Source organism: Symphalangus syndactylus, chromosome 14, assembly GCF_028878055.3.
Source record: "Symphalangus syndactylus isolate Jambi chromosome 14, NHGRI_mSymSyn1-v2.1_pri, whole genome shotgun sequence".
NCBI lineage: Eukaryota > Metazoa > Chordata > Mammalia > Primates > Hylobatidae > Symphalangus > Symphalangus syndactylus.
In genome coordinates, this window is record NC_072436.2 from 11,237,143 (window position 1) to 11,265,134 (window position 27,992).

Here is a 27,992-nt window from a genome sequence, read left to right on the forward strand (position 1 = left end):
TGTGTGTGTGATGCTTCTATTACATTTTTTTCTTTTTTTTTTTTTGAGACGGAGTCTCGCTGTGGCCCAGGCTAGAGTGCAGTGGCGCGGTCTCAGCTCACTGCAATCTCTGCCTCCCAGGTTCACGCCATTCTACTACGTCAGCCTCCCAAGTAGCTGGAACTACAGGCGCCCGCCACCACGCCCAGCTAATTTTTTTTTTTGTATTTTTAGTTGAGACGGGGTTTCACCATGTTAGCCAGGATGGTCCCGATCTCCTGACCAAGTGATCCGCCTGCCTCGGCCTCCCAAAGTGCGGGGATTACAGACGTGAGCCACCGTGCCCAGCCTCTGTTACATATATTTGGAAGCAGTGGGTTCGTCAGAAGGGGAACAACAGCGAGATGGGCCACTTAAATCTGTGTTTATAATTTTGGCTCTCCCCTCCCCCCACAGGGACTCCCTCTGTCACCCAGGCTGGAGTGCAGTGGCAGGATGAAGGCTGTGTAGCCTCAATTGCCTGGGCTCAAGGGTTCCTCCCACCTAAGGCTTATGAGTAGCTAGGACCACAGGCATGCGCCACCCTACCTAGCTTATTGATTTGTTTATTGTAGAGACAGGGTCTCCCTATGTTGCTCAGGCTGGTCTTGAATTCCTGGGCTCAAGCTCTCCCACCTGGGCTTCCGAAAGTGCTGGGATTACCAGCCTGAGCCACGGCGCCTGGCTTGACAGTTTGTAGGTAAATAGATTTGGGTGGAGTCAGGAAGTTTCATGAAATCCACAAAAAGAAGAGTCAACAAAATTTATCACAGTTCAGCATGTTCTTTTCTTTTTTTTTTGAGAAGGAGTTTTGTTCTTGCTGCCCAGGCTGGAGGGCAATGGCATGATCTCAGCTCACCACAACCTCTACCTCCTGGGTTCAAGAGATTCTCCTGCCTCAGGCTCCAGAGTAGCTGGGATTACAGGCATGCGCCACCACGCTAATTTTGTATTTTTAGTAGCGACGGGATTTCTCCATGTTGGTCAGGCTGGTCTCGAACTCCCGACCTCAGATGATCCGCCCACCTCAGCCTCCCAAAGTGCTGGGATTATAGGCGTGAGCCACCGCACCTGGCCCTGTTCAGCATTTTCTAGACGGGAGTAGGTAAGCGATGTCAGTTCCACATAAAGTCCTGAGAACAGTCCTGATTACCTGTGCTTGATCAAAATCATCTTTCCGGGGGAAACCACGCTTGAAGCTCCCATGTTTCAAGCCAACTCTAGTGTGAATTAGTCTCTTAACCAGCTAGACTTACACAAACCAGTCAACAGATTCATTTCACTTTGTAGTCCTTGAGGGATTTTTCCCGCTCCACTGCACAGACGAAATCAATCCACTGAGACCACGGTACTGCGGTAAAAAGAGTTTGGCCAGGTGCGGTGGCTCACGCCTGTAATCCCAACACTTTGGGGAGGCCGAGCAGGCAGATCACTTGAGGTCAGGAGTTTGAGACCAGCCTGACCAACATGGCGAAACCCCGTCTCTACTAAAAATACAAAAATTAGCCAGGCGTGGTGGCGGGTGCCTGTAATCCCAGCTACTCGGGAGGCTGAAGCAAGACAATCAGTTGAACCCGGGAAGCGGAGGCTGCAGTGAGCCGAGATCGCGCCGCCATTGCACCGCAGCCTGGGCGACAGAGAGACTCCGTCTCAAAACAAAAAAAAAAAAAAAAAGAAAAAAAAATGTGGAGCTAGCCCCACAGGTTTAGGACCCTTGACTCCTCGTTTAGATGCTTCCCAGTATTTCAGAGCATCCCTTTGTTGGGTCCCCGGAAGGTCGGTCCCCTACTAGTAAAGTGGGGTGAACGGGGGTATGTCTGCCGTAAAGTGGGAGGCCGCCGATGGGGACAAAGGCTGGGTGCCGAGGAAGCGCAGGGTCTGAAAAGTGCCCCCCAAAGCCGTTCCTGCACCCGAACCCTAGGAAGGCCTCGCGCAACCGCAGGGCCGTCAGCACTGGTTTACAACCTGGGCGGGGCGGCCCGGAGGCTCTATGCAAATCAGCCCGGAGGACCCCGTGCGGCGCCTGGGCCCCGGAAGCAGCGCTCCCCTCCCCGCTCCCCGCGCTTCCGGCCCAGCCCGCGCCCCCCAGACCCGGAGAGCCCGCAGCTCCGGCCCGGCGGCGATGGCGCGGAGCGTGCGCGTGCTGGTGGACATGGACGGCGTCCTGGCCGACTTCGAGGCCGGCCTTCTGCGGGGCTTCCGCCGCCGCTTCCCTGAGGAGCCGCACGTGCCGCTGGAGCAGCGCCGCGGCTTCCTGGCCCGCGAGCAGTACCGCGCCCTGCGGCCCGACCTGGCGGTAGGGGACGCGGGGTCCCCACCCGGGCAGGGCCCGCTCGCTCCGTTCCGGCGGTCTCCCCCTTCTCTGTGAAGGGCGCAGAGCTCTCACCCTGGAACCCGCGGGCAGCGCACCCTGGGGAGGAGCCTTTGGGCGCGTGCCCCTGACCGAAGCCCCCTCCGCCCCTCTGAGCTCGGCCCCGGAGCCCCCAGGAGCCTCCCTGCGAGTCCTCGCGGGAACGGGAAGCCGGGACCCAGAACTCTTGTCTTTCAGGATAAAGTGGCCAGTGTGTACGAAGCCCCGGGCTTTTTCCTGGACCTGGAGCCCATCCCGGGAGCCTTGGACGCTGTGCGGGAGATGAACAACCTACCGGAGTAAGGAGAGTGGGGGCGGGCGGAGTCCTGGGCGGGCTCCTGGCTCCCGGCGGTAACCGCGTCCTTCTCCGCAGCACGGAGGTCTTCATCTGCACCAGCCCCCTGCTGAAGTACGACCACTGTGTGGGTGAGAAGGTGTGGCTGCCCCGCCCCTGCTCCGCACGTGGAGCTGCCTAAATCCTGATTTTAAAAAGAAACCACCAGAAACCCAGGTGGGGGTGGGAGACTCTCAAGGGCTTAGATCCCACTCCCTGTCCCTGAATTACGGCTTCCATCAGGCCCTACTCACAGACCTGTGTCTTCTACACAGTACCGCTGGGTGGAGCAGCACCTGGGGCCCCAGTTTGTAGAACGAATTATCCTGACAAGGGACAAGACGGTGGTCTTGGGGGACCTGCTCATTGATGACAAGGACACAATTCGAGGTTGGATCCGTTATCCTTGGCAGCCTCCAGGCCTCTGGCCTGCCCGGATTAGGGAGAGGGAGTAATAATACCCATGACAGATGGCAGCGCGCTGACTTTCCCGTCCTAGGCCAGGAGGAGACCCCAAGCTGGGAGCACATCTTGTTCACCTGCTGCCACAATCGGCACCTGGTTCTGCCCCCGACAAGGAGACGGCTGCTCTCCTGGAGTGACAACTGGAGGGAGATCTTAGACAGCAAGCGAGGAGCTGCGCAGCGGGAATGAGCGGGGATGCCACGGGCAGCAGCTGGAGCTGAAGGAAGGGCAGGCCCACAGCGGCCACCGCAGAGCCGAGTCGGGGCGGCATCGTGCTGGTGCCTCTGGCCCCGTGGAGTGGAGGAGGCAGATACCGTTAAGCGCTGTGCTGCCGGGCCCCAGGCCCAGCCACCCGGTACCTCCCGGCAGGCTGTCCCTGGACCCTGGCTGGCATGGAAATACAGTGGGAAGACCAGTCGGGACCCTTTAATAAAAGACCTTGGCTTTCTAGTTTTCTAGGACCCTTTATTTGGGAACATAAAGGGACAGCCTCCCTGAGTGGGTGCTGATGAGCCCTTCCCTCCCCTCTGAGTCCAGTGGTCCCCTAATCTGCCCCCTTTCCACGCCCACCTGGGTACCATTCTTGTAGCACCTGCCATTCCTGGGCCATCTAAGGGGTCAGCCTTGAGGGGGTACACGAGGCAAGGACCCCCCATTTTCCCTGAGCTCCACCTTTCCATCGGGTCCCACGGTCCTTCTGTTGACCAGGGGGCACCGTGGACATGGAGCCACATCCTTTATGTTGCTGTCTCTTCCTGACTCCCTTGAGCACCACTCTCACTGCGTCCCTGATGCCCTCGTGAGATACACTTCCGGGGGTAGGGCTCCCCATCACTGAGTGTGACAGCAGAGGAGGGCCGAAGCTTTTAGCCGGGGCCATGGGGTGGCGAGTGGGGGAGGAGGGCCGAAGCTTTCAGTTGGGGCCGTGGGGTGGCAAGGGGAGAAGATGCAGTTCCCAGGGCTGGTGCCTCTATTCCGACGTGTCATCACCTGCATGGTCTAGTGCTTGATGCCCGATGGCCACATTAAGTCCCTGGGCTGTCACTAAAGAGCAGGGACCACATCTTCATCTTGGAGTCATGGTGCCTGGCAGATAGCAGGGCTGGGCGGACAGTCAATGCTGGGCCACAGGTTATCCAGGTTGGTATCCACCAGGCCCAAATGCCCAGCTTGGAGAGCCCCTGGGGGAGGTATCCATCCTCCAGAGCCCTGGAGGGGGCACATCTTCCCAGGGTGAGATCCTTTTACCACAAGGCATCTCATTCCTATCCCTGAATACTCCAGACACTTCTGTTAAGGGATAATCCCTGATTTCCTGCAGCGAAGGCAGCTCTCCTAAGCCTCAGGCCCAGCTCCTGAGAACACTGTCCTGCAAAGCCTCTGGGTCCAGGCACTTGGCCGCTTCTTATACCAGGGCCTGAGCCTGGCGGTGGTGGCACCAGACGTAGGGTTGAGTGCCAGCCTATGAAAGCAGCTCCAGTTTGATCTTCTCCGTGTGTCTCCGGACTCTGGCTTCCTCACTCCCAGTGGCGTTTCATCAGTGTAAATGCCTGTCCTGCTGAAAGAACTGCCTTTCAAATGGCTGAAAAGGCACCAATGGGGCAGCATGTGCTCCCCCTGTTCCCTGCGTCCACATCAGGACCGTGGTCTCCAGCAGCAGGGGTGCTGCGGTCTCGCGGTCTCCATGGATCAGCGCTGCCGCGGGGCCACGCTCCTCGGCAGTGGGATACCCAGGGCAGAGTGCGCCTGCCGGCCGCGGGCCTCGGCCACCTGGCGGGGGGAGCAGAAGTCCTCCAGGAAAATCTGTGCCAGGTTCCGGAGCCTGGCGCTGGCAGAGAGGGAGAAGCGAAGCATGCACTGCACCACGGGCGTGGCGGTCAGCTCTGGGAGAAAGCTGCGGCCCGGCGGGCTCAGGTGCATGAGCGTGGTGATGGCGGACAGCACCGTCTCCTCGTTGGGGCTGGACAGGCAGTTGATGATGAGTGGGACGCCTCCCGCCTGCAGGATGTGCTCCTTGTTGGCCCTGTCTGGGCACAGGTTGCACAGGCCTCCTGTGGGAGAGCAACGAAGAATCTGGGTAGTGTAGCCCCGGGCCTCCTCCCAGCTCCCCTGCCCGTGAGCCCCAGGGAGGGGCCCAGGCTGTTGAGAAGCTGGCCCCAGCACAAGGGATCCCAAGCCCATTCCGGCTCCTGCCTTCTCAAGGTTCCAGAAAGGCCTGCCTGCTCCAGCCCAGCCTCCCAGAAGCGGGCACAAATCCCTTTCCCTCTCGGTTCAGCAAGTTCAATGGCTGATATGCTTTTTTTTTTTCCCTTTCTTAAATGTAAAAACCTAAAACAAGGCCAGCCCAGACACAGTGGTTCACGCCTGTAATCCCAGCACTTTGGAAGGCTGAAGTGGGTGGATACCTAAGGTCAGGAGTTCGAGACCAGCCTGGCCAACGTGGTGAAACTATCTCTACTAAAAATACAAAAATTAGCTGGGCGTGGTGGCAGGTGCCTGTAATCCCAGCTACTTGTGAGGCTGAGGCAGGAGAATTGCTTGAACCTGGGACGCGGAGGTTGCAGTGAGCCGAGATTGCACCACTGCACTCCAGCCTGGGCAACAGAGCTAGATTCTGTCTCAAAATAAATAAATAAATAAAATAAATAAATAAAAAACTAAAACCCTATAATGTATCATCACCTTAGAACAATTTATAAAAATTATAAAAATAGGCCGGGCGCGGTGGCTCACGCTTGTAATCCCAGCACTTTGGGAGGCTGAGGCAGGCGGATCACGAGGTCAGGAGATCGAGACCACGGTGAAACCCCGTCTCTACTAAAAATACAAAAAATTAGCCGGGCGTGGTGGCGGGCGCCTGTAGTCCCAGCTACTCGGAGAGGCTGAGGCAGGAGCATGGCGTGAACCCGGGAGGCGGAGCTTGCAGTGAGCCAAGATTGCGCCACTGCACTCCAGCCTGGGCGACAGAGCAAGACTCCGTCTCAAAAAAAAAAAAAAAAATTATAAAAATATAAGATGATGGTTTCATGGGTATCTACTTATACCAAAATTTATCAAATTGTACCCTTTAAATATGTACAGTTTATTATGTCCATTATATAGCAATAAAACTGTTAAAAATACTAGAATGGGCTGGGCACAGTGGCTCACACCTGTAATTCCTGTGCTTTGGGAGGCCAAGGCAGGAGGATCCCTTGAGCCCAGGAATTCGAGACTGGCCTTGGCGACATGGCAAAACTCTGTCTCTACCAAAACACACAAAATTAGCCAGGCGTGGTGGTACACGCTTGTAGTCCCAGCTACTTGAGAGGCTGAGGTGGGAGGACTGCTTGGGCCCAAGAAGTGGAGCTGCAGTAAGCCATGATCGCACCACTGCATTCCAGCCTGGGCAACAGAGTGAGATCCTGTCTCAAAAACGAACAAATGGCTGGGCACAGTGGCTCATGCCCATAATCCCAGCACTTTGGGAGGCCGAGGTGGGTGGATCACCCTGAGGTCAGGAGTTCCAGACCAGCCTGGCCAACATGGTGAAACTGTGTCTCTACTAAAAATACAAAAATTAGCTGGGCCTGGTGGCACATGCTTGTAATCCCAGCTACTTGGGAGGCTGAGGCAGAATAGCTTGAACCCGGTAGGTGGAGGTTGCCGAGATGGCACCACTGCATTCCAGCCTGGGCAACAGAGCAAATACTACGTCTCAAATGTTAGGCGGCTGACCTAACGTTTGTTTTTCATTCTACAATTTGAAATATGTGAATACATGTAAGTATTTACTAAAAATGGGATACTCTGCTTGCTGCTTGGTCAGTTTTCTGAGATGGGGTGGGGTCTCCCTATGTTGTACAGTCTGGTCTTGAACTTCTGGCTTTAAGCCATCCTGCCTTAGCCTCCCTGGGAGTTAAGACTGACTACAGGCATGCACCACTGTGCATGGCTTATGCCAGCTTTTTTTTCTTTTTTTGAGACAGAGTTTTGCCCTGTTGCCCAGGCTAGAGTTCTGTGGCATGATCTCAGCTCACTGCAACCTCCGCCTCCCAGGTTCAAGTGATTCTCCTGCCTCAGCCTCCCAAGTAGCTGGGATAACCGGCATGTACCACCATGCCTGGCTAAATTTTTGTATTTTTAGTAGAGACGGTGTTTCACCATGTTGGCCAGGCTGGTCTCGAACTCCTGACCTCAGGTGTTCCACCCGCCTCGGCTTCCCGAAGTGCTGGGATTACAGGCCTGAGCCACTGTGCCCGGCCCAGCTTTTTTCATTTACCAATATATGGTGATTAGCGGGGCACGGTTGAGCATGCCTATAGTCCCAGCTACTAGGGAGGCTTAGGCAGGAGAGTCGCTTGAACCCAGGAGGCTGAGGTTGCAATGAGCCAAGATTGTGCCATTGCACTCACGAGTGAAACTCCATCTCAAAACAAACAAACAAACAAAAAAAACCATGTATTGTGAACATCTTTCCATGCCAACAAATCCACATTCATGGCTATGCAGTGATTGCAGATTTTTTTTTTTTTTTTTTTTTTGAGATGGAGTCTGGCTCTGTCTCCCAGGCTGGAGGGCAGTGGCGCAATCTCGGCTCACTGCAAGCTCCGCCTCCCGGGCTCCCGCCATTCTCCTGCCTCAGCCTCTCCGAGTAGCTGGGACTACAGGCGCCCGCCACCACGCCCGGCTAATTTTTTTTTTTGTATTTTTAGTAGAGACGGGGTTTCACTGTGGTCTCGATCTGTTGACCTCGTGATCCGCCCGCCTCGGCCTCCCAAAGTGCTGGGATTACAAGCGTGAGCCACCGCGCCCGGCCAGTGATTGCAGATTAATGGTAAGGAGTGTACCATTTGACAGATGTAGTGTAATTAAGAGATTAGAGCATTTTAATGTTATTTCCATGTCACCGTTACTAGGATTCTGGGGGAAAACAGAAAAGGCAACAGTGAGAGATCAGTGGTTCTGGATCAAAGAACTCACGTGCTCAGGTAATGTGGCTGGAATCCCACTCCCATTCCCTCAGGTCAGGCCTCCTCAATGTAATGACCTCTTAGCCTTGGGGACAGATGCTACCTTGTTTTGGAGGTCACTCTGCTCAGCACCGGCTGCTCACTGCGGGAAGATGACTTCCTGTGCATCCTGAGCTTCCTGTCATCACGGTACCCCTCCCTTTGGTTCCTGCTCAGTGGAGGAAGCCACCTCTCAGCTCATTTGCAAAACATGCCCAGTGTCCTGAGTGACCAATCAGGAGTGAAGGCCACAGCTCTACCCACTTCCCCTGTTTTTCTGGAAACTAACAAAGAGAAGACTTACCTGAACCTGAAACCCAACTAAGACATCTTCCCCAGCCAGAGGGACAGGTGCCCATGGTGTCCCTGCCAAGGACCCTCCTCCACTGACTGGGGCAGGAGTCTGCCAAGGTTTCACTCTGCTGCCTGCTCCCGCAAGCACCTGGGTCAGGCTGGTCCTGCTTTGGAGGAACATTTTTTTTTTTTTTTTCTGAGATGGAGTTTCGCTCTTTCACCCAGGCTGGAGTGAAGTGGCGCGATCTCGGCTCACTGCAACTCCTGTCCCCCAGGGTTCAAGCGATTCTCCTGCCTCAGCCTGCCAAGTAGCTGGGATTACAGGTACATGCCACCACGCCCGGCTAATTTTTTTGTATTTTTAGTAGAGACAGGGTTTCACCATGTTAGCCAGGCTGGTCTTAAACTCTTTTTTTTTTTTTTTTTTTTTGAGACGGAGTCTTGCTCTGTCTCCCAGGCGGGAGTGCAATGGCGCGATCTCGGCTCACTGCAAGCTCCGCCTCCCGGGTTCATGCCATTCTCCTGCCTCAGCCTCCCGAGTAGCTGGGACTACAGGCGCCCGCCAACACGTCCGGCTAATTTTTTGTATTTTTAGTAGAGATGGGGTTTCACTGTGTTAGCCAGGATGGTCTCGATCTCCTGACCTCGTGATCCGCCCGCCTCGGCCTCCCAAAGTGCTGGGATTACAGGCTTGAGCCACCGCGCCCGGCCCAATGGTCTTAAACTCTTGACCTCAGGTGATCCACCCATCTTGGCCTCCCAAAGTGCTAGGATTATGGGCGTGAGCCACCGCGCCCAGCTGGGGAACATTATTAAAGGATCCCACTGCATGTGGAGTCAATTCCAGACGTCCGTGTGCTCCTTACCCCTGAGCCGTCCTGTCTGTTCTTCCCTCTCCCTGGCACTCATTGCAGTCGCCAACCTCAGTCCATCCCTGAGACCTTTCAGCCCCCAGCTGGCACACGCTGACACCCTCTTGCTGGTAACAAGCCCTCCACTGCTCTCCTTGCGAGTGGCAGCTTCCTGGGATACCCAACTATGCGCTCTGCCACGTCAGGGCAGCCCTTCATCACCTGGTCCTTTAAGCACTGACCCGGGGCGGAAAGGGCTGATAGAACCACAGATGGTCAGGGAGCTGGACAGTGTGGCTCCCTGACATCCTGCCCACCCTGGACTTCTGTAGTTCTTAGATCTGGGCTGCAGCTCACAGGCAGGACACATCTGAGGGAGGGAAGGAACTCTTTGGCCTCTCTGGAGTCCTGAGAAAGAAAAGCAGCAGCAGAGGGCAAGCAGGCCCTGACCGAGCACTCTCCCCATGGGGCCCTTGGAGCCTCCCTTGTGAGCCCCACTTCAGCACTTGCTAAAGCACAGGGTGGCCCCTAGCGTGGCTGTGGCGGTCTGTGGGCTGCCTTCTGTCCTTGCTCTGTCCCTTCCACCAGGAGCTATAAGGCAGGTCCCAAGCTCCTAGAACTGTGGACACTTCACTGAGCACACACTGGACACATGACTGAACCCTAGAAACAAGTGCTATCATCACCCCCATTTCCGTGGGAGAAGTCGAGGCTATGAGAGGCTGAGTGAGCTGCCCAAAACGCTGAAGAGAGGGAGCCTTTTGCCCCTCCCATGGGAAATGGCGGCCCTCTGGAAGCAGTAAGGACAACAAATCCGGCCTTGGGCAGATGCCAGGCTCAGGCTGGAGCAGGGGCAGTGGAAGTGCTGTGGTTGGACTCAGCTGCTCAGACACACCCGAGGCATGTCTCCCGAGCTGACAGGGGAGTGGCCTCCTGTGCACACTGGACTGCAGGGGGGGTGATGGGATTTCTCTCTGTGTAAAAGTGTGATAAGGTGAAGCCCGAGTCACTGCCTGGCAGCTGAGTCATCACCACACCCAGGTGCGCCTGGGCAGGGCACTGCCACCCAGACTGCGGAAAGCCAGAGGGTGGGGGCAGGAGGAGGCCTCGGGAGAGCCCCCCTCTCCATCCCTCCCCACGCAGAGGCCTGGGAGTCTGCAAGGATGGACCGGGTGCCCGCCAGAGCTCACCAGCTGCTTGGGCCCTCTCTGCAGTGGCAGGGAACTCCTGAAGCTCCTCTGCCTGGTGGGTAGGGTCCCTTAGAGATGAAGAAGGGGGTGAGGGCCAGAAAAGAAAAGGGCAGCGAGTTTCAGGGCAGGAAGTCTGAGCTGGAGCAGAAAGATGAGCCAAGATGGCGCCAGAGGACCCACAAGAGGTCACAGCCACAGCTGCTTTGAGCTTCTCCCTGGGTCTACCTGTGTGAACCTGCCCTGAAGAACTGAGGAGCGCCATGGAAAAAGAGCAACGTGGAAACTGGGAGCTTCCTAGAATGCTTGGTAATAGCCAGATGGCTAAATTATGGTACAGGTATATGATGAAACAGCATACAGTACTTTTTTTTTTTTTTTTTTTTGAGTATGAGCCTCGCTCTTGTCGCCCATGCTGGTGTGCAGTGGCACGATCTCGGCTCACTGCAACCTCCCCCTCCCAGGTTCAAGCGATTCTCCTGCCTCAGCCTCCCAAGTAGATGGGATTACAGGCATGTACCACCACGCCCAGCTAATTTTGTATTTTTAGTAGAGACGGGGGTTTCACCATGTTGGCCAGGCTAATCTCGAACTCCTGACCTCGTGCCTTGGCCTCCCAAAGTGCTGGGATGACAGGCGTGAGCCATTGTGTCCGGCAATATTTACAGTTCTTAAAAATAATGTCTTCAGGCTGGGCGCGGCAGATCACGAGATTAGGAGATTGAGACCATCCTGGCTAACACAAGGTGAAACTCCCTGTCTACTAAAAATACAGAAAATTAGCCGGGCACGGTGGTGGGCGCCTGTAGTCCCAGCTACTCAGGAGGCTGAGGCAGGAGAATGGCCTGAACCCGGGAGGTGGAGCTTGCAGTGAGCAGAGATCGTGCCACTGCACTCTAGCCAGGGCGACAGAGTGAAACTCTGTCTTAAAAAAAAAAAAAAAGAAAAAAGTCTTCAAAGGCCAGGTGTGGTGGCTCATGCCTGTCATCCCAGCACTTTGGGAGGCCGAGGCGGGTGGATCACAAGGTCAGGAGTTCAAGACCAGCCTAGCCAACATAGTGAAACCCCGTCTCTACTAAGGAAAAAAAAAAAAATTAGCTGGGCCTGATGGTGTGTCCCTGTAGACCCAGCTACTTGGGAGGCTGAGGCAAGAGAATTGCTTGAACTCGGGAGGTGGAGATTGCAGTGAGCCGAGATCGTGCCACTGCACTCCAGCTTGGGTGACAGAGTGAGACGTCGCCTCAAAAATTAAAAAAAAAAAAAAAGTCTCCAAAGAATAATTCATGTTAGAAAATGCCTGTAATTTAAGATGAAGGAGGGAAGAAGGACACCAGATTGTACATACAATAAGATAGGCCTGCTAAGACGCCACCTCCTCTAAGAGCTTTCTGTGAGCACCTAACCTGCCCCCCACCACACCCCCCTCACCAGGCTTTGCTTCTTTCCTTCACACTTACTGACATCACAGTACTTATTTGTCGAAACGTTTATTGGCTGTTGCTCCACCAAACTATAAACTCCGTGAGAATGGGGACTCTGCCTTGTCTCCTTCTCCATCAGCAGCCTCGCATGTAGCAGGTGTTTAACAAACAGGAAAACGTTATCTCTACAGATATTCTTTTAAAAATTAAAAAAGCCAGGGCCAGGCGCAGTGGCTCACTCCTGTAATCCTAGTACTTTGGGAGGTGAGGCAGGAGGATCACCTGAGGTCAGGAGTTCGAAACTAGCCTGGCCAACATGGTGAAACCCCGTCTCTACTAAAAATACAAAAAATTAGCTGGGCGTGGTGGCACACATCTGTAGTCCCAGCTACTCGAGAAGCTGAGGCAGGAGAATCGCTTGAACCCGGGAGGCGGAGGTTGCGGTGAGCTGAGATCACAGCACTGCACTCCAGCCTGGGCAACAAGAGTGAAACCCCGTCAAAAATAATAATAATAATAATGATAATAATTTTAAAAGATATTATGCTCTTTTGTTTGTGTTTTGAGACGGGGTTTTGCTCTGTCACCCAGGCTGGACTGCAGTGGCGCAATCTCGGCTCACTGCATCCTCCGCCTCCTGGGTTTAAGCAATTCTCTGCCTCAGCCTCCCGAGTAGCTGGGATTACAGGTGCCCGTCAACATGCCCGACTAATTTCCTTTTGTATTTTTAGGAGAGACAGGGTTTCACCATATTGGCCAGGCTGGTCTCGAACTCCTGACTTCGTGATCCACCCGCCTCGGCCTCCCAAAGTGCTGGGATTACAGGCGTAAGCCACCATGCCCGGTCAGACGTTATTCTTTTTTAAAAGCTGAATTTCACTGAGAAACGAGAAAAACTCATCAAATGACACCATTAACACAGTAAAAAGGCAAAAGGAGAAAACATTCATTGACTATCCATCTGACAGGAGGCTGGTATCCACAACACATCAAGAACTCCTGCATATCAATAAAAGATGAACAACCCAATTTTGAAAATGAGCAAAAAGACTTAGTCTTCTTTGCAAAAGGGCCAAAACATATGGAAATATGCTCATTACGTATCCGAGAAATAAAAATTATAACTACAAGAATATGCCGGCCGGGCGCAGTGGCTCACGCTTGTAATCCCAGCACTTTGGGAGGCCGAGGTGGGCGGATCACGAGGTCAGGAGATCGAGACCACGGTGAAACCCCGTCTCTACTAAAAAATACAAAAAATTAGCCAGGCGCGGTGGCGGGCGCCTGTAGTCCCAGCTACTCGGAGGCTGAGGCAGGAGAATGGCGTGAACCCGGGAGGCGGAGCTTGCAGTGAGCTGAGATTGCACCACTGCACTCCAGCCCGGGTGACAGAGCGAGACTCTGTCTCAAAAAACAAACAAACAAAAAAAAGAATATGCCACTACACAGTCAACATAATAGCAAAAATAAAAAACACTGCTGCTGGGTGCGGTGGCTCACACCTGTAATCCTGGCACTTTGGGAGGGTGAGAAGGCTGGATCACTTGAGGTCAGGAGTTCCAGACCAGCCTGGCCAACATGGCGAAAACCTGTCTGTACTAAAAATACAAAAATTAGCCAGGCATGGTGGCGTACACATGCAACCTCAGCTACTCGGGAGGCTGAGGTGGGAGAATCGCTTGAACCCAGGAGGCAGAGGTTGCAGCGAGACGAGATCGCACCAACTGTGCTCCAGCGTAGGCAACAGAGCGAGACTCCATCTCAAAAACAAAAAAAAAATGGCCAATACTAAGTGTTGGCAAGGAAGTAGAGCATATAGCATAACCTGGTGTAACTACATGGAAAAGTGATTTGGCAGTTTCTCATGACGTTAAATGCACATCTACCCTAGGACTGCGCAACTCCACTCCTAGGTGAGAGAAATGAGTACATATTTGTATGAACATGATCCTAACAGCTTCATTCATAAAGTTTTAAACTAGAAACAACTCAAATCTCCGTCTACAGGCAGATGCATAAACAAATTGTGGCACATCCAAAGGAATGGACGATGATACTGCAACAATTTGGATGAATCTGAAAAACATAATGTTGAGTGAAAGAAATCAGATACGAGAGTAGATCCTGCATGATTCTGTTTGTATGAAGTTCAAGAACAGGCAAAACAAATCCACCGGATAGAGGTTAGAATAGTGGTTGCCTTGGAGTGGGAGATACTGACCCAGCGTGGGTGTGATGAGAGTTTCTACGTCTTGGTTTAGGAGCTGCTTACATGAATGTACACATAGCTCAATGAATTTCAAAATTCACCAAACTGGCACTTAAGATATGTGCATTTTATTCTGTTGATCATACTGTAATCTTTTTTTTTTTTTTTTTTTTTGAGACCGAGTCTCGCTCTGTCGCCCAGGCTGGAGTGCAGTGGTGCGATCTCGGCTCACTGAAATCTCCCCCTCCCGGGTTCAAGTGATTCTCCTGTCTCAGCCTCCTGAGTAGCTGGGACTACAGGCGCCCGCCACCATGCCCGGCTAATTTTTTGTATTTTTAGTAGAGATGGGGTTTCACCGTATTAGCCAGGATGGTCTCGATCTCCTGACCTTGTGATCCGCCCGCCTCGGCCTCCCAAAGTGCTGGGATTACAGGCGTGAGCCACCGCGCCCGGCCGCCATACTGCAATCTTAAAAATTGTTATAGAACAGAAAGGAGAACAAGTTCTGACTGTCTGATGAACATGCTCTGCACAAGGTGAAGAGAAAACAAGAAGCAAGGGCAGGGCCTTCTAGACATCAGGAAACACAGGAACTCTATACGAGAACCCTGGGGGAGGCAAAAGAGGAAACCCCACACGAGAGCAAGATGAGAAAGTCAGAGACTCGGGGAGGTCAGGTGGGTGACCTCAGCTCACATGCCATGTCGGGCACTGGGGCAGGGAGGGACAACCCGGATCATGAGGGGAAGGTCAAAGGATGGTCCCAGGGATTAAATGAGGTGATGTTGGCCAGGCATGGGGGCTCACGCCTGTAATCCCAGCACTTTGGGAGGCTGAAGGTGGATCACCTGAGGTCAGGAGTTCAAGACCACCCTGGCCAACATGGCAAAACTCCATCTCTACTAAAAATACAAAAATTAGCTGTGCATGGTGGCGGGCGCCTGTAGTCCCAGCTACTTGGGAGGCTGAGGCAGGAGAATGACTTGAACTTGGGAGGTGGAGGTTGCAGTGAGCCCAGATCATACCACTGTACTCCAGCCTGGTCAACAGGGTGAGACTCCATCTCAAAAACAAAACAACAAAACGAGGTGATGCTTCTGACAAATGCTTAGCTGGCACCTGGCACCTGGTGGCTGGGCAGGCCCTCGGCAAGGGCAGCTCAAGATACAGCTACATCTGGGGACTCACCCATGCTGAGCTGAAGCAGCCCAGGGTCAAAGTCTTCACAGCAGGCCGGGCGTGGTGGCTCACGCCTGTAATCCTTGCACTTTGAGAGGCCGAGGCGGGTGGATCACCTGAGGTCAGGAGCTCTAGACCAGCCTAGCCAAGATGGTGAAACCCCGTCTCTACTAAAAATATAAAAAATTAGCCGGGCATGGTGGCAGGCGTCTGTAATCTCAGCTACTCGGGGGGCTGTGGCAGGAGAATCACTTGAACCCGGGAGGCAGAGGTTGCAGTGAGCCGAGAGCACACCATCGCACTCCAGCCTGGTGGGACAGGAGTGAGACTTCGTCTCAAAAAAAAAACAACAACAAAAAAAAAACAAACATATATATATATATATATACATCTTCACAGGGGATTATTTGTTCTTGGGTTTTCCTTTACTGTCTTGAAAATGGCTCCTTCAATTTCAAGTCTGAAGGACAGACAGTACACAGAGTAAGCTACCCTTTGTGTAAGAAGGCAGGGTGGAGATGAAAACACCTCTGTGTATGCACTCACGCTGGCAAGACACCAAAGTGTAATAAGGAAATGGGTTAGTACGAGGCAGGGAACAAGGTAGAAGGGAACAGAATGGAGGTGAGACTTCTGAAAATACCCTGCAATAAAGTTTTTTTTTTTTTTTTTTTTTTTTTTGAGACGGAGTTTCGCTCTGTCACCCAGGCTGGAGTGCAGTGGCGTGGTCTTGGCTCACTGCAAGCTCCACCTCCCAGGTTCACGCCATTCTCCTGCCTCAGCCTCCCCAGCAGCTGGGACTACAGACGCCCACCACAACGCCCGGCTAATTTTTTTTTGTATTTTTTTTTAGTAGAGACAGGGTTTCACCGTGTTAGCCAGGATGGTCTCGATCTCCTGACCTTGTGATCCGCCCGCCTCAACCTCCCAAAGTGCTGGGATCACAGGCATGAGCCACCACACCCAGCCCTTAAACTGTTTTAGTAACAAAACTGCTAAGTATTCTATGATATTCTAGGATTCAACCAGTTTTCATGAAAGCAGAAAATTATCTCCTGATTCCTTCATATCTCCATGCAACATCTAGGATGGTGCAAGTATACAGGACATTTAAGAGTCAGTCAATGGTGGTGTGGGCAGACACTCCCAAATGAATTCCAACGGCTTTCATTTAGGACTTGAACTCAGAATTCTTTCATTCAATGACTATTTACTGAGATCCTGGCTTTACATCTGGTTTCCATAATTCATCCACCTCCCATCCAACATCCCAAACAAGGGCAGCTCTGGCCTAACCAAGGCCGTCTCCCAGTGCCAGTGTCTGTTCCTTCTTTTTTTTTTTTGAGACGGAGTCTCGCTCTGTCTCCCAGGCTGGAGTGCAGTGGCGCAGTCTCGGCTCACTGCAAGCTCCGCCTCCCGGGTTCACGCCATTCTCCTGCCTCAGCCTCTCCGAGTAGCTGGGACTACAGGCGCCTGCCACTACGCCCGGCTAATTTTTTTGTATTTTTAGTAGAGACGGGGTTTCACCGTGGTCTTGATCTCCTGACCTCGTGATCCGCCCGCCTCGGCCTCCCAAAGTGCTGGGATTACAAGCGTGAGCCACCGCGCCCGGCCTGTTCCTTCTTTTTTTGTTTGTGGTTTTTTTGGAGACAGTGTCTTGCTCTGTCACCCAGGCTGGAGGGCAGCGTCATGATCATGGCTCACTGCAGCATCGACCTTCTGGGCTCAGGTGATCCTTCTGCCTCAGCCTCCTAAGTACCTGGGACTACATGCGTGTACCACCATGCCTCATTGATTTTTTATATTTTTTTGTAGAGCTGGGGTCTTACTGTGTTTCCCAGGCTGGCCTCAAACTCCTGGGCTCAAGTGATCCTCCCACCCCAGCCTCCCAAAGTGCTAGGATTACAGATATGAGCCACCGCACCCAGCCCCAGTGGCAGTTCCTCTATGACACTGGTACAGTGTGGCCCCGGACTGTGGGCACTACCAGCTGCAGCAGAAATTACTACCAGTTGCACCAGAACTCACTCAGGGATGTGGCAGAGACAGCAAGGTGCCGTAGAGACAAAGAACAAAGGAAGAGGCCGGGCGGGGTGGCTCATGCCTGTAATCCCAGCACTTTGGGAGGCCGAGGCAGGCGGATCATCAGGTCAGGAGTTTGAGACCAGCCTGACCAATGTGGTGAAACCCCATCTCTACTAAAAATACAAAAAAATTAGCTGGGCATGGTGGTGCGCACCTGTAATCCCAGCTACTCAGGAGGCTAAGCTAGGAGAATCGTTTGAACCTGGGAGGCAGAGGTTGCAGTGAGCCGAGATTGTGCCACTGTACTCCAGCCTGGGTGATAGAGCGAGACCTCACCTCAAAAAAAAAAAAAAAAAAAAAAAGAACAAGGTACTAGAGTCTGAGCCTGGTGCCAGCTGGGTTCCCGGGGCACGGAATTTGGATCCTGGATGACAGGGGCGAAGTCCTGGCTCCAGTTATCACTAACAGCGGGAGCCCCAGGCAGTGGACTTGCCTTCACTTGGTGGTGGGGGTTCCTGATATGTAAAAAGGGGTTAGAACCATCTGCCTTGCCATTAATGACAGATTCAGAGGCCTTGTGGGCAGGGCTGGTTCGGGTGGGCGTGTGGTGAGCACACGGTGTGCACTGGGCGGGCATCCAGGAGAGGCAGCTTTTATCCCAACAGCACCCAAACAGGAGCCCTGGACCCTGGGGAGAAAAGGCAGCCAGAAGCACAAGAAAGGGTCAATAAACTAGTTCTACAATTGCTCTAAATGGGCAAATCCACAAGAGGCCACAAAAGAGGCCAGAGACTTGAAAACCCATGCACGTTCTCCGCAGTCGCTGTAGCCGGATCCTTCCTCACGGCTGTGGCGGTGCCGACGGCCAACTGAGAGGAAGCCACAGGAGAAAGAGACCGCCATACAGAGACGACGGTGAGCAAGGCCAGGCTGCTGCTGGCGAGTGGTTGCTGCCACTGCAGTTCCACTGCCACCGCTGATGGGAACACTTGAGGTCAGACTGAAGCCCTGGCTGACATCAAGAGCGGGGGCTTCTCTAGGGGCCTACAGGCCCTCAAGCATGGAAATCTTGAGTCCCTTCATGAAATTCCAGGCACCTAGCTAGTCCTGAGAAGCAAACGAGCAACTTTATAAGCAAGAAGGTAATAGCTTAAAACAATAGCCAAGGAAGTCAGAATCAGGGGATGTCTGGTTTCCCCATAGAAACTAAAGATAACTTTTTTTTTTTTTTTGAGACAGTCTTGCTCTGTCGCCCATGCTGGAGTGCAGTGGTGCGATCTTGGCTCACTGTAACCTCTGCCTGCCTCCTGGGTTCAAGCGATTCTCCTGCCTCAGCTTCCAGAGTAGCTGGGATTACAGGCTCCTGCCACCACACCCAGCTAGATTTTGTATTTTTAGTAGAGACAGGGTTTCAGCATGTTGGCCAGGCTGGTCTTGAACTCCTGAGCTCAAGTGATCCACCCGCCTCAGCCTCCCAAAGTGCTGGGATTACTGGTGTGAGCCACCACGCCCGGCCTAAAGATAACATCTTAATATCTGTCCTTGAGTTGCTTTTCAGAAACCTGGACCCTCAACAAACAGTTCCCCTGGCACTGAGAGCTCAGATAAAAGGAACTGAAAACTGCACTCTGACCACTCTTTAGACTCCCTGAGGGGCCTGGAGGACACGCTCACAGGTCATAGCTAACACTCTTTTTTGCTGATGCCAACTTTGTAGACAAAGCTTCACCTCCTTAACCAATCACAAATCAGAAAATCTTTGAAGCCACCTATGATCTGTGCCCCATCCCTTGGAGATATCCTGCCTTCTTAGGCCAAACCAATATATAGCCTCCCAGTGCTGATTTAAAACTTTGTCTGTAACCTCTGCCTCCTGCCTTTGAATACCCTTACCCATAAGCCATCTGGGAGTTTGGGTCTTAAGCATGGGCTGCCGGATTCTTCTTGCTGGTCGCCCCGCAATAAAGGCCTCACTTTTGGCTGGACACAGTGGCTCACGCCTGTAATCCCAACACTTTGGGAGGCCGAGGTGGGCAGATCACCTGAGGTGAGGAGTTCGAGACCAGCCTGGCCAACATGTCGAAACCCAGTCTCTACTAAACATACAAAAATTAGCCGGGTGTGGTGGCAGGTGCTTGTAATCCCAGCTACTCAGGAGGCTGAAGGCAGGAGAACTGCTTGAACCAGGTAGGCGAAGGTTGCAGTGAGACAAGATCGCACCACTGCACTCCAGCCTGGGCAACAGAGGGAGACTCAGTCTCAAAACAAACAAACAAACAAACAAACAAACAAACAAACCAAAGCCGCACTTTCTCACTGCAGTTTTGTCAGTAATTGGCCTTAGTGTGCAGGCTGAGCGAATCCATTTGGTTGGATAGCATCCGGCTTCCAGCCCTCAGAGACGAGGCAGAAGTGCTGGGCCAAAGAGCAGACCTCACTCAGGGCTGCCACAGCAAAGCCAGCATGGAAGGGTACCTGTGAGTGTGGTGGCTGCAGGGACAGACAGAAGGAAGCCTGCATTCTCCACCCTGGCCTGCGACAGCCAGACGAGGGGCAGCTGTCTGCACCGCAGCTTCCTTATTGATAAAATGAGCAATTTGGGGTAAACTCCTTTCTAGCTTTCACTCCACAATCCTAGGAATCGGAACTCCTCTAAGGGCAGGAAAAGGGCTTTAGAGGCCCTTTTAGACTCTGACTGCTTTGGGTTTAAGTCTCAGGTCTGGTACTCTTTATTTATTTACTTTTTTTTGAGACGGAGTTTCACTCTTGTTGCCCAGGCTGGAGTGCAATGGCGTGATCTTGGCTCACCTCAACCTCCACCTCCTGGGTTCAAGCGATTCTCCTGCCTCAGCCTCCCGAGTAGCTGGGATTACAGGCGCGCACCACTGCACCCAGCTAATTATATTTTTAGTAGAGATGGGGTTTCTCCATGTTGGTCAGGCTGGTCTCGAACTCCTGACCTCCGGTGATCCGCCCGCCTTGGCCTCCCAAAGTGCTGGGATTACAAGCATCAGCCACCACGCCCGGCCTAGGTCTGGTACTCTTTAAACCTTTGGCCAGCCCACGGAACCTCCCTAAGCCTCAGAGTCCTGATTGGAAAGAAGGTGGTGTAAGCACATCTACTTCAGTACTATCTCCAATGCACAAGAAGCAAGCGCCTGGCACCCAGTGGGTGCTCCCCAAGTGTGAGCTAATGCCATCCATGATGGGGGCACAACAGCACCGGGCCTGCAGCCAGGCTCTCCCCACCTAACATTGCCTGGGCACCCTCTGGGAGGCTGAGGATGGGTGTTCCTGTCATTCCATGATGTTTTTCCAGAAGGTAAGAATTCCTGGAGGAGATGAGTGGTTCCCTTGATAGGACGTTATCCCATCCCCCACCTCACCTCTCTGAGAGAAGGGGCAACTGCTCACCCTCAAAGGGTTTTGGGTATTTGTCTTTGGATGGCGACCAAGGGGATCCTATCTATGGCTGCAGACACTAACCCTAAAAGAGCACTCTGGTGTTTCATTTAATTCTCTCAACTGATGTGAAGCAGCTACTACCACTGTCCCCATCTGACAGATGATTGGAGGAGAGAGAACCCACACCCAGATGCCTGCCTGACCCCGAGGCCCAGCTCTCATCCAACTCACCGTGCTGCTTGCCAACAAGCAGACACTTGTTTTGTTTGTTTTTGTAGGGACAGGGTTTTGCTATGTTGCCCAGGCTGCTCTCGAACTCCTGGGGGCTCAAGCGATCCTCTTGCTTCAGCCTCCCAGAATGCTGGGATTACAGGTATGAACCATCCTGCTCAACCAAGCAGACACTGGTTTTGGTTCTTTCTATTTTTTGGAGACAGAGTCTCGCTCTGTCGCCCAGGCTGGAGTGCAATGGTGTGATCTTGGCTCACTGCAACCTCTGTCTCCTGGTTCAAGCAACTCTTCTGCCTCAGCCTCCGAGTAGCTGGGACTACAGATGCGTGCCACCACACCCAGCTAATTTTTGTATTTTTAGTAGAGACGGGATTTTGCCATGTTGGCCAGGCTGGTCTCAAACTCCTGACCTCAAGTGATCCACCCGCCTCGGCCTCCCAAGTGGGATTACAGGTGTGAGTCACCGCACCCGGCTTGGTTGTGGTTCTGCGAGCCACAGCCATGGGCAATCCGACCCAGCTCTCCACTCTGCCAGTCCTTCCAGAACCAACCCTGCCCAGGGGTGCTGCACCAAGTCATGGCCAGGACCATCTATTAAGTGAAGATCCCCTGCCTTTCCTTTCTCTTCTCTCCTCCTCCCTAGGCCAAAAGGCCTAAGCACTCAAACCATGCAGACAGAAGCAAGGCTGGCTCTGGCTCAGGGAGATCACAATCTCAGGGCTGCCACAGGCGATAAAAGACTCAAAGCTCCAAAGCACAGCACAGAGTCTTCTCCAGAAACAGCAGAATAAATGCCTGTCGGGGATCCCCAAGCAGAGACACTAAGAGAAAGGGAAACGACGGCAGTAAGAAAATACGCGGTGGCTCTCCTTCTCAGTCATGCATAATAAATACAAGAGAAATTTCGAGAAATTTCATCTGCAGAGGGTTCCACGGAGGGATTCGACGCTCAGAAAGTCACTGTGCTTGGGGCAGGGGAGCTTGCTCGGATAGAAGAAGGAAGAGAAAAAAGGGACGAAAAAATGGTTGGGAAAAGTAAAACTGGTGATAATGACCCTAACAATTCTAGATAAAGTAGCTGCACAGAGACACAGATGCACAGACACACACATCCACACTTCTACTCCCACAACCGCCTGCGAGGCAGGCAAGGCGGGTGAGGAAACCACGCTCGGAGAAGGGACGGGACTCAGCTTCTAGGAATCAGCTGTGAAGTGGAGACGCGGGGACCGCAGACTCCAGGACCCGGGCTCAGTCACTCACGCGGGAAAGCTGCCCAGGATGGCAAGAACCCAGCCCAGGCCCACGCCGCCCCCACAGCTCAGTGGACCCGGACCTCAGGGTGCCCGTCCTGGGAAAGTTGCTTCCTGACCCTGAGGAAACGCCAGCAGGAAAGACTCCACTTGGTAAACACTTTTTTTTTTTTTTTTTTTTTTTTTGAGACGGAGTCTGGCTCTGTCGCCCAGGCTGGAGTGCAGTGGCGCGATCTCGGCTCACTGCAAGCTCCGCCTCCCGGGTTCCCGCCATTCTCCCGCCTCAGCCTCTCCGAGTAGCTGGGACTACAGGCGCCCGCCACCACGCCCGGCTAATTTTTTTGTACTTTTAGTAGAGACGGGGTTTCACCATGGTCTCGATCTCCTGACCTCGTGATCCGCCCGCCTCGGCCTCCCAAAGTGCTGGGATTACAAGCGTGAGCCACCGCGCCCGGCTGGTAAACACTTTTTGTGGGGACTGCTCTGTGACTTCCGCCAATTTTTCTCCAGAGTCAGCAGCTTGATTTGAAGGAGCTCTATTGCCCCCTGGTGGAGGTTTAGCCACATGCTTCTGCAGGGGCCACCGTCACCATTCAGACTGCAGCAGCTGTGGGGCAGAGGCACGAAAAGGGAGGGGACGGAGGACGTTTTAGAGACCAACTTTTTAGAATATTTGTTTGGCGTAATAATCTTCTAGAGGAGCTGGCATCACTCGGGGACCTGGGCAACTAGGGCTCCTGCCCTGGCTTGGCTTTACCAGGCGCCACTCTGGTCCTCTGCAGGGCAGTTAAGTCCAGGGAGCTCACCCAAAGCCCACGGCCGTCCTTCCCCTGCACCTGGAGCTCCAGGCCCTAAACCTGCTCCCACAGCCGCATGGGCCTCTCTCCTGGATCCTGACTCCCGGGGTGAATGCCATTGTTGGTGTGTGCACTTCCAAACCCAGGGAGTGGCCAAGGGGCAGCTGTCTGTGGGGGTGTGAATCTGTGCACACATGTGCTGGATGGAGCCCCCTCATGGAAAGAAGACCCTCATTTGTAGTCTAGCCCCAGGAACCTCCTCTCCTCTTTAGAGGAGACCTGGATGGTCTTTCAAAAATTTGAATCACACTTATAATAATGTATTTTTGCCGGGCGCAGTGGCTCACGCCTGTAATCCCAGCACTTTGGGAGGCCGAGGCAGGTGGATCACAAGGTCAGGAGATCGAGACCATCCTGGCTAACATGATGAAAGCCCGTCTCTACTAAAATACAAAAAATTAGCCGGGTGTGGTGGCGGGCGCCTGTAATCCCAGCTACTTGGGAGGCTGAGACAGGAGAACGGTGTGAACTCGGGAGGCGGAGCTTGCAGTGAGCCGAGATCGCGCCACTGCACTCCAGCCTGGGTGACTGAGCGAGACTCCGTCTCAAAAAATAATAATAATAATAAAAAATGTGTTTTTAAAAATGTGTTACTTGGGTCAGGCGTGCTGGCTCACGACTGTAACCCCAGCACTTTGGGAGGCTGAGGCGGGCAGATCACCTGAGGTCAGGAGTTTAAGACCAGCCTGGCCAACATGGTGAAACCCCATCTCTACTAAAAACACAAAAATTAGCCGGGCGTGGTGGCGGGCACCTATAATCCCATACCCGGGAGGCTGAAGCAGGAGAATTGTTGGAACGCAGGAGGCAGAGGTTGCAGTGAGCTGAGATTGCACCACTGTATTCCAGCCTGGGCAACAGAGCAAGACTCCACCTCAAAAAATAAAATAAAATAAAAAGTGTGTTATTTCATCCTATCAAGACCTTCAACCCAATTTCTGGATTATAGGAAATAAAGGGGATAAAGAAACCACAAAAAGGCAATGAGACAAACCGGAAGGGGGAACATTTGCATTCCTGGTTGGGGCCTTCAAGAATCAGTGTTATGAAATGAGGGTCTGTTTAGGGTTACAAGAGATTTATCTCTTGGGGCCAGGAGTTCGTGACCAGTCTGGGCAACACAGTGAGACCCTGTTTCGACAAAAAATTAAAAAAAAAAAAAATTGGCTGGGCATGGTGGTGCACACCTGTAGTCACAGCTACTTGGGAGGCTAAGGCAGGAAGACTGCTTGAGCCCAGGAGTTCAAGTTTATGATGAGCTATGATCACAGCACTGCACTCCAGCCTAAGTGACATAGTGAGACCCTATCTCAAAAAAAAAAAAAGAAAGAAAAAGAAAAAAAGAATAAAAAGAGAGATTTAAGATAATTTATGGGCCGGGCGCGGTGGCTCACGCCTGTAATCCCAGCACTTTGGGAGGCCGAGGTGAGCGGATCACAAGGTCAGGAGATCAAGACCATGGTGAAACCCCATCTCTACTAAAAATACAAAAAGCCGGGCGTGGTGGCAGGCGCCTGTAGTCCCAGCTACTCGGAGAGGCTGAGGCAGGAGAATGGGGTGAACCCGGGAGGCGGAGCTTGCAGTGAGCCGAGTTCATGCCACTGCACTCCAGCCTGGGCAACAGAGTGAGACTCCGTCTCCAAAAAAAAAAAAAGATAATTTATGTAGTGACTTCCTTCCAATGGGTATAATATAAAGAGGGGAAAGAAAGAGTAATTTTACAGTGGAGAAGCCTGACAAGACTTCAGCCAGGGGATTACGTGTGTGTTGCCCAGGCTGGAGTGCAGTGGCTATTCACAGGCGCAATCGTGCAATCGCAGCACACTACAGACACTACAGCCTCAAACTCCTGGACTCAAGCGATCCTCCTGAGTATCTGGGACTACAGGTGGGCACTGTGCATGGCTTGAAAAAGGAATTTTTGTTTGTTCTCAAAATTTTGTTTGCTTCAAACTATTTCCCACGGCCTAGATCTAAGCTCCTGCAAGCTCTGGTCCCGCTGAACTCTCTAAACTCTTTTTGTGCCATTCTCCACTTCACTACAACGATCCTACCACATCGACCTTCCGTCCGGCTCCTTCCTGTTTTAAGGCCTTTGCCCATGCTGTGTCCCTGCTAAAATGCCTTTCTCATGATGGCCAAAACTGAAGTAACCCCCACCTTCTACTGCTGTCTCTCATCACCCCATTTATTTCCTTCTGAGCATCGTCTTTTCTGTTTGCTAACCACCTGTCCCCCCTACTAGAATGTAAGCTCCTGAAGGGCAAAGACCTTTCCCTAACGTGTTCACCATACTCCAGCATTTAGAGCAGTAGCTTGCATATATGGTACACGTGCAATAAATATCTACCCAGTGAATAACTCAATAGGTCTTAAGATCATAACAACTACAGAAGCCATAAGTTACAGACTGCAAGCCATCTCTGCTTCTCTTGATATGAAAACACTAAATATCAGTTATTTTTATTTTTGAGACAGATTCTCGTTTTGTCACCCAGGTTGGAGTACAGTGGCCCAATCCCAGCTCACTGCAGCCTCGACCTCCCAGGCCCTCAGCCTCCTGAGTAGCTGGGACACCACGCCAGACAAATTTTTTTTTTTTTCTTTTTTAGCAGAGATGGGGTTTTGCCATGTTGCCCAGGCTGGTCTTAAACTCCGGAACTCAAGTGATCTGCCTGCTTCAGCCTCCCAAAGTGCGGAGATTACAGGTGTGAGCCACCTCACCCGCCTGAAATTGTTTGTTTGTTTGTTTTTGAGACAAAAATTAGCTGGACGTGGTGGCGAGTGCCTGTAATCCCAGCTACTACCGAGCCTGAGGCAGGAGAAGCTTGAACCCAGGAGGCGAATGTTGCAGTGAGCTGAGATCGCGCCACTGCACTACAGCCTAGGCGAGAAGAGTGAGACTCTGTCTCAAAAAAAAAAAAAAAAAAAATTAGCTGCACACAGTGGTGTGCACCTGTAGGCCCAGCTACTCTGGAGGCTGAAGCAGGAGGTATTGCTTGAATCTGGGAGGCAGAGGCTGAAGTGAGCTGAGATTGTGCCACTGCACTACAGCCTGGGTGACAGAGTGAGACCACGTCTCAAAAAAATATGTTTTGCCCAGGCTGGGGTGCAGTGGCACTATCTTGGCTCACTGCAACCTCTGCCTACCGGGTTCAAGCGATTCTCCTGCCTCAGCCTCCCAAGTAGCTGGGATTACAGGCGCCCACCACCACGCCCAGCTAATTTTTGTATTTTTAGTTAGAGATGGGGTTTCACCATGTTGGCCAGGCTGGTCTGGAACTCCTGACCTCAGGTGATCCACCCACCTCAGCCTCCCAAAGTGCTGGTGCTGGTATTACAGGTGTGTGCCACCGCGCCCAGCTACAAAACTGCTCTTTTTTTTTTTTTTTTTTTGAGACAGAGTCTTGCTCTGTCACCCAGGCTGGAGTGCAGTGGCACGATCTCGGCTCACTGCAAGCTCCGCCTCCCGGGTTCACGCCATTCTCCTGCCTCAGCCTCTCCGAGTAGCTGGGACTACAGGCGCCCGCCACCACGCCCGGCTAATTTTTTGTATTTTTGGTAGAGACGGGGTTTCACCGTGGTCTCGATCTCCTGACCTCGTGATCCGCCCGCCTCGGCCTCCCAAAGTGCTGGGATTACAAGCGTGAGCCACCGCGCCCGGCCAAAACTGCTCTTTTTAAAACATATTTTTTTGAGACGTGGTCTCACTCTGTCACCCAGGCTGTAGTGCAGTGGCACAATCTCAGCTCACTTCAGCCTCTGCCTCCCAGATTCAAGCAATACCTCCTGCTTCAGCCTCCAGAGTAGCTGGGCCTACAGGTGCACACCACTGTGTGCAGCTAATTTTTTTTTTTTTTTTTTTTTTTGAGACAGAGTCTCACTCTTCTCGCCTAGGCTGTAGTGCAGTGGCGCGATCTCAGCTCACTGCAACATTCGCCTCCTGGGTTCAAGCTTCTCCTGCCTCAGGCTCGGTAGTAGCTGGGATTACAGGCACTCGCCACCACGTCCAGCTAATTTTTGTACGAGACGGGGTTTCGCCATGTTGGCCAGGCTGGTCTCGAACTCCTGACCTCAGGTGATCCGCCCGCCTTAGCTTCCCGAACTGCTGGGATTACAGGTGTGAGCCACCACGCCCGGCCCCAAGGACTCACTTCTAACTCACTTATCTCACCCTGGCCCATTTAGGCTTCTAGGGAACGGACCCCCTGCCCTTACCAATAGCAAACTCCACCAGGGTCTCATTCTCCTCCGACAGCGAATCGAGAAATAAATCCAGGACCTGCAGCTGCCGCAGATACTCGTAGTTGCTGGGATCATAAGCGAAGTTGGCGAGGTTGGCGAGGACTTGCTCCTTGGCGTCTGCAACGGGAAAGCGGCACTGAAGCCAGGTCCGGGCGGCGGTCACAGAGGACCCTGCCACCTGATCCCACCGTGGCTCTCACCTTGGCTTTGGGTCTCCTGGAATTCCGTGACCAGCGCCTGCAGGTATCCCAGCCGCCCGACGTGGGGGTTCACCTTCGGTTTCTGGGCCATGGCCGCGGTGACCGAGGACCCCCAGGGACGGGCGGGAGGGTGGGAAAGGTGCGGGGGGGAAAGCCGAGCGAGACCCTCACCCGCCCTCCACCTGTCTGGAGAGGGAAGACGCGGGGCGGCAAATGGGTTTCTTTCCTGGGTTCAGATTCTGCAGTAATTTGCAGCTGGAAATGGGATATGGGAGATGGGGCGAGGGTCTCAGAATCCTGTAGGAGTTGCGTTTGAAAATCGAAATTGGGGCGCGGGAGACAGGGAACCGTCTGCGGGTTGGGGCTGGCGGAGGTGGCACTGGCGCCCCGGCTCCCGGGCTCGGTTCCGGCCTCTCGGCGGAAGCCGCGCTGTCCCTACCTCTAAAGGGGCGGGACGAGGCAGGCGAGGGGCGGGGC

At 53.1% G+C, this 27,992-nt stretch overlaps 2 protein-coding genes across 16 annotated transcripts; one reads left to right on the forward strand and one right to left on the reverse strand.

Annotated features, from left to right (window-relative positions):
• The first annotated feature begins 1,984 nt into the window (after positions 1–1,984).
• Positions 1,985–3,617, forward strand: NT5C (5', 3'-nucleotidase, cytosolic). 8 transcript variants are annotated; one of them, XM_063617250.1, is made up of 5 exons: positions 1,994–2,314; positions 2,567–2,667; positions 2,742–2,794; positions 2,978–3,092; positions 3,207–3,232. In XM_063617250.1, exons 1-4 carry the CDS (start codon positions 2,009–2,011, stop codon positions 3,070–3,072), a joined length of 555 nt encoding a protein of 184 aa, XP_063473320.1. In that variant the 5' UTR covers positions 1,994–2,008; the 3' UTR covers positions 3,073–3,092; positions 3,207–3,232. The 8 variants fall into 8 exon arrangements, with proteins under 8 accessions (XP_063473321.1, XP_063473320.1, XP_063473319.1 ...); XM_063617249.1 differs by having other exon boundaries at positions 1,997–2,314; positions 3,202–3,236; XM_063617248.1 differs by having other exon boundaries at positions 2,008–2,314; positions 2,766–2,802; positions 3,207–3,617.
• Positions 3,612–27,985, reverse strand: ARMC7 (armadillo repeat containing 7). 8 transcript variants are annotated; one of them, XM_063617255.1, is made up of 4 exons: positions 27,516–27,926; positions 27,289–27,432; positions 8,223–8,327; positions 5,091–5,218 (listed from the first exon to the last, which is right to left on the reverse strand). In XM_063617255.1, the coding sequence occupies exons 1-3, from the start codon at positions 27,604–27,606 to the stop codon at positions 8,245–8,247; spliced, it is 318 nt and encodes a 105-aa protein (XP_063473325.1). In that variant the 5' UTR covers positions 27,607–27,926; the 3' UTR covers positions 5,091–5,218; positions 8,223–8,244. The 8 variants fall into 8 exon arrangements, 7 of the variants coding, with proteins under 7 accessions (XP_055097159.1, XP_055097160.1, XP_063473325.1 ...); XR_010115533.1 differs by lacking the exon at positions 8,223–8,327 and adding an exon at positions 22,333–22,820 and having other exon boundaries at positions 5,126–5,218; XM_055241186.2 differs by lacking the exons at positions 5,091–5,218; positions 8,223–8,327 and adding exons at positions 14,015–21,940; positions 22,206–22,210.
• Positions 27,986–27,992: the final 7 nt, after the last annotated feature.

Coding starts and splice junctions, on each gene's coding strand:
- ARMC7 (XM_055241184.2), bottom strand. CDS start 27,606: ATGGCCCAGAAACCGAAGGTGAACCCCCACGTCGGGCGGCTGGGATAC. Junction 27,433..27,515: donor CCAGGAGACCCAAAGCCAAG/GTGAGAGCCACG, acceptor TTCCCGTTGCAG/ACGCCAAGGAGCAAGTCCTC. Junction 5,219..27,288: donor CCTGGTGGAGTTTGCTATTG/GTAAGGGCAGGG, acceptor GCTCTCCCACAG/GAGGCCTGTGCAACCTGTGC.
- NT5C (XM_063617248.1), top strand. CDS start 2,009: ATGCAAATCAGCCCGGAGGACCCCGTGCGGCGCCTGGGCCCCGGAAGC. Junction 2,803..2,977: donor ACCACTGTGTGGGTGAGAAG/GTGTGGCTGCCC, acceptor TCTTCTACACAG/TACCGCTGGGTGGAGCAGCA. Junction 3,093..3,206: donor TGACAAGGACACAATTCGAG/GTTGGATCCGTT, acceptor GTCCTAGGCCAG/GAGGAGACCCCAAGCTGGGA.